General features: G+C 37.7%; 1 protein-coding gene across 1 annotated transcript; it reads left to right on the top strand.

Annotated features, from left to right (window-relative positions):
* Nucleotides 1-2,989: 2,989 nt before the first annotated feature.
* LOC148038027 (uncharacterized) lies at nt 2,990-4,810 on the top strand. The gene is made up of 5 exons (XM_087667451.1): nt 2,990-3,081; nt 3,182-3,240; nt 3,308-3,429; nt 3,903-4,107; nt 4,318-4,810. The coding sequence occupies exons 1-5, from the start codon at nt 2,990-2,992 to the stop codon at nt 4,491-4,493; spliced, it is 654 nt and encodes a 217-aa protein (XP_087523577.1). The 3' UTR covers nt 4,494-4,810.
* The last annotated feature ends 402 nt before the right edge of the window (nt 4,811-5,212 follow it).

Genomic DNA, 5,212 nt, shown 5'->3' with positions numbered 1-5,212 from the left:
CTATTCACTACTTGAAAACAGCGATCACGCGTCGCGCGATTTCGTCAATCTCTCTTTTTACATAAAATCCTCTCAAATTGGCTAAAGCCTACATGCTTTCTTTTACATGTCATCCTAATCTAGAAGTTGTCTATAGTTTTATGGATTTTTACAAGAGATTATATCTAGAATATAAAAAATTAGCTAAAAACTTGTCCAAAAAAATCCAATATTTGGAACCATAGACACTAACACTAATACCTAAAGTGGCATTAGCTCTTTAAATCTAAAAGGAAGCCACACTTTAGATTTTTTTACATGATGTGCGTGTAGGGGCACGACAACGTGGGTTCAAAATAAGGTATTTTTAAAATACAAAATTTATACAGTTTTTACATATAGAAGGGTGTAATATAAATGTTACTTACAGATTGAATAGAAAATGGTTATGTTTTATTCAGGAAAAATTCACAGGTAATGACATTTATAAATAGGCATTGAACCCCCCCCCCCCCCCCATATTTTAGCCTATTGAAAGGTTATAATATCATATAATTAGAGAATTTGTGAATCTCCCAAGTTTCACTTTTAAATAAGGAGTAAAGATTTGAACAAGCGGCTAAATTTTAACCCCATATTTAAGAGTGGGACTTGGGGGGATTGCTTATATAGTATCTAGGAAAATTTTCACTTTTAAGTAAGGGGATAAGATTTGACTATGTGTCCAAATATTAATCACATTAGGAATTCCCAAACTTTATGAAAATTTCAAAAATCTTGGTTTTATGGTAGTAAGCCTTATCTAGCTTGCAAATATCTATACTTTGTACTCATGAGGGTTTTGGGACTGCATGAAAAAGTAGACACATTCATGCACCGCGACCCAAGATTTCTAGTAGAGATGTATCAACCATTCTTTGTCAGCATAGCTGATATCTTGAAATCCTCTTTGTAGCTTGTGACTTGGTTGGGTTTCTTTGTTGGAATTTTGTGGTGTCGTGCCCCCAAAATTTGTATCATCAAATTACAATTTTATATACCTGCTTTTGGTGCAAGTTCCACTCTTGTGTCATCATGTATTTACAAACTATAGTAGTATGGGTAATGATGTGTAATAAAACATGATGTCATAGATATAAACATGATGTGTAATAAAACATGATGTCATAGATATAAACTAGATCATAACATATAATGCATTGAGTTTTTTAGTGCATCACATTTTTTATATATTTTGGAATACGAATTTTACTAATGAATCAACATTGCAAAATCTTAGTTCCTTCCAAAATGCAAAGCCAAAGTTGTTGTTTACTAAACAAGAAGATACTCCATAGTTCATCCTCAATCATCATAAGCTAATGGCATGTCCTTGTTTCACTTCAAAAACATAAACCATGTAGCGTATACATCAATATTTTTGAGAACAAACCAATCTTTTTGAGATGTTGTTTATAAATACTAAAACAAACATAATTTGCTTATATACATTAGCTCATATTAAGATGTGTGATCATGCATTTGACTTGTAATATGTGGTATGTAATAATGAGGGTAGATTTTTCTTTCAAAGCATCTTTTCATGAGGATTGGTGCTTCAAACAAATAACTAAGCATGAGAAATTGTTAGATTTTGCATTTGTCAAAAGAAGCATGACACATCACTTAAGTACCACTTAAGATTCATGAGAAATCAAGCACAATTGAGAAGTTGATTTGTCTTTTCTCATTGTCAACATTATCATGGTCTTAATTTGCCATTATGCAACAATGGATATTTTTTTTAGCCACGCTTTGTAAGCCTCAATATTGATAAAAGACAAGTTAGACAACTAGACACGATTAGCCACTAGCTTTTATTTAGTCAAATGAAGCATAAGACTTTGCTCAAGTATAATTATGTTGTTTGGAGAGACATTGGATGCAAAAGAGAAATCAGCTAGTCCTTTTTTAATGTCAAGATTAGCTTACTTAAAGTCTTTGATCATGAGTAAACCTTGACTTGAGTCTAAAGCATGTCTTGCATGAGAGGACTTGAAGGATGGCCAAAACAATGTTGCTTTGCCGAATCTATACTATTAGTTAACGAGAGGTGGGGGGCGGGTGCCACATGGCAACCCCCCACTCCCCTACTCATGGCAGCCCCCCACCTCCCCCACAAGGAAAAAAAGAGAATGTGGAGGCGGGTGCCACGCGTCCAGCACCCACCCCCGCCCCTGCCCCCGCCCACAAAAATCGCTCGCGCCTTTGCGCTGGGGCGAGTCTAGGCGTGGAGCGCCTAGTAAGTCATTATACGTGGGAAGGGAAGACATGGCAACATGGTACCAAATGTTGGGGGAAGCCTTGTTGAAACACTCATGTCTAAACTAAGGAATATAACGCTTCTTAGAGAGCACCTATAAGTCAAGGCTTGAACATAAGAGATCCTAGTCAGTGGTCTTTTACTTCTAGGATTATGCTACGCTTGTCGTTCTACTATCATATAGTGCTCGACGCTCGTGTTAAGTTGCACATTGTGCTACTTTGTTCTTTATGCCGCTTTGGAATGCTTTGTTTTGGAAAAGAAGTCTTCCATCACTCTGTAGCATTACTTTTCCTTGAGTGGTCGCCGTTTGTTGGTGTTGGTTGTGTCAAGTTAACTGGTGTTTTGCCTTGATGACAGTTGGCAGAGACTACATCGGTTTTCAAGGCGTCTTGAAGTCACGCTGGATCCCATTTAAAGTTTATTCACCGAATGTTGCTGGTCAAGCAACAGGGCGGTGGTGGCCCTCTTTACACGCACGTGGTAATAGTCGGAGGAAGGCCTGGGGCGAATGTCTGTATGTAAGGGCACCCTTATAAATAATAAGAGACGCTTCCCACTTGCACTAGCTGAGCTTCCACGCCTCTCTCTCTCTCTCTCTCTCTCTCTCTCTCTCTCTCTCTCGCAGCTATAAGCGCTTAATCCTTCCTTCATAATCATCAGCTGCAAAGGATTGATTAACCTAATTAGCCCTTCATTCAAACCATAATGGCCGCTGGCTCGTTAATCAAGTGCCTTGATCTCGTGCTGCTTCTCTCCGCCACCTTCCTCATGATCTCATCAATATCTGCCTCGGGCAAGTAACGATTATTTCATTAATGCTCAAGCATAAATAATCAAACGCATATCGATTAATGATGATTCTACTTTACCGCATACCTGTTATTATAATGAGATCAGATTAGCCTACAACTGTTCTGGTGATTGCCGAAGGCCAGCTAACGGCGATGCGATGAATTGTATTATGATCGATTGATGTCGATGAACTGTTTATTCTGAAATGATGTAATGAATAATTAACTACAGGGAAGCTCGATTGCGAGGACCTTCCCATCGATCTGTGCGCATACGCCGTCTCTGCCAGTGGAGCGCGCTGCGTGCTCGAGAAGCTGGTCCTCACCCAGGGACAATCCCTGCTTCAATGCCAAGTATCAAATGCCCCTCCACCCCCCCACCCCCCGCGGCCCGGCCGGGCCTCTCTCTCTCTCTCTCTCTCTCTCTCTCTCTCTCTCTCTCAATCTCATGCTCTCTCTCTCAAGCTCATGTAGATAGGGCTTCGATATGCATGCATACCTTTCCCCGCACATATATACCTATAATATGCTCCACATACACACGTCTGTGGCCTATGCTTGGGTATATACATTTATGCTCTTGCATAATAATGTGCTTCTCTACCACTTTATTCCAAAATCAATGACTGCAATTTACTTTTATTTTACCAAAGTAAAGCGTCCATGAAATATTAAACGACGTAGCAAATCGATGCGCGCAACAATGTTTGAATGTCAATCAATTTTTCTTGTGGAGTCTCATGAGTGTCTTTCCTTTATTCCTGTATATATCAAATATGAGACACCACAACTTAAAATGTTTCAAATTCATGCTTGCTTATTGGTAGGCCTCTTCAGTGGAAGCATCCAATTTCACTGAATGGATTGAGACCAACGAATGCGTGGCATCATGTGGTCTTGAGAGGATGTCTATTGGTTTGTCTTCTGATAAACTCATTGAGAGTAAATCTCTTAAAGGTCTTTGCTCCAACAAATGCCAACACAATTGCCCTAACCTTGTTGATCTCTACACCAAACTTGCTGCTGGAGAAGGTGATCAATCGATCGATTTACTATGGTGATATGATAATATTTAAGATTGAATGTTAGTTTTGCTTATGCATCTTTCATTACAAAGAGATTTCTCATAACATTTTTCTTATCTATCTTTCATTACGAAGAGATCTCTCAAAACTATTCTTATTATATCTAGTTTACATATAAGTAAGTATTTAACATGGAAATTTTGATTGTTCTATATAGGTGTTGACCTATCTCAAACATGCAAGGCTCAAAAAAATCCATCATCTAGAAGAATGATGCTAGATGGACAGGGTTTGCTTGCTTCCATATCAAAGTTAGAATTCACAGCACCATCACCCCAAGAATCCTTATCTTTGGAAGTTCTACCTCCTGTGGAGTCTCCTTTATCTTTCTAAGGCGATCAAATATAATGTAACGAGCTAGCACATCAAATGGGCATCCTTAAGGACACATACTATCTATTATATAGTATCAATCTATGAGCACTTTCTAGTTGCTAATAGCAAGCAACATTCGACTTGCACTATGGCCCTCACTCTATTAACTTCAAAGGCTAGTAAAACTCTCAAGACTTAACTTTATCACACTTATGTACTTATGGTTTAGCTACTTATGGTGAACTATTTGAGTTTTATTGGGTCACGTAAATGTAAAACGGTGCATAAAAACTCATAATAGTTTTGTAATTTGATACTTGTCAAATTCCTATAAGAACATTGCTGATTATAACTTAGAAATTGGAAGCGTTTCAACATGTATGTGATTAACTCAACTCTTCATGTGTTGTAATGATTGAAAATGGTTAGTTTTCTTAGTCCAACACACGTTCTCTCTACATTTTCAAAAAAACAATATGTTCCTCATTGTGTCTCATTATTACATTTACATTTCTTTTCTACTCCCATTATTGAAGAAGATGGTTGCATTCTTCTTACACATGGAAATCATGGAAGGAAGTGGCTACAACATGATTAGGCTATGTATAATTGATTCAACCGTAGATTTCACATGCTTTTATAGATAAAAGTACCAAGTAGGTGAATTAGAAATCAATAATTGATCAAAAATCTAGTAAAGAGTAAAATCAACCAAATGAAAACACTAATGGAGGATA

This window comes from Lygodium microphyllum, chromosome 3 (assembly GCF_053477565.2).
Source record: "Lygodium microphyllum isolate KBCC chromosome 3, Lygodium_microphyllum_v1.1.10, whole genome shotgun sequence".
Lineage (NCBI taxonomy): Eukaryota > Viridiplantae > Streptophyta > Polypodiopsida > Schizaeales > Lygodiaceae > Lygodium > Lygodium microphyllum.
The sequence above is the reverse complement of the archived record's forward strand: the minus strand, read 5'-3'. Positions and strand labels throughout refer to the sequence as shown.

Coding starts and splice junctions, on each gene's coding strand:
- LOC148038027 (XM_087667451.1), top strand. CDS start 2,990: ATGGCCGCTGGCTCGTTAATCAAGTGCCTTGATCTCGTGCTGCTTCTC. Junction 3,082..3,181: donor TCAATATCTGCCTCGGGCAA/GTAACGATTATT, acceptor TAATGAGATCAG/ATTAGCCTACAACTGTTCTG. Junction 3,430..3,902: donor AATCCCTGCTTCAATGCCAA/GTATCAAATGCC, acceptor GCTTATTGGTAG/GCCTCTTCAGTGGAAGCATC.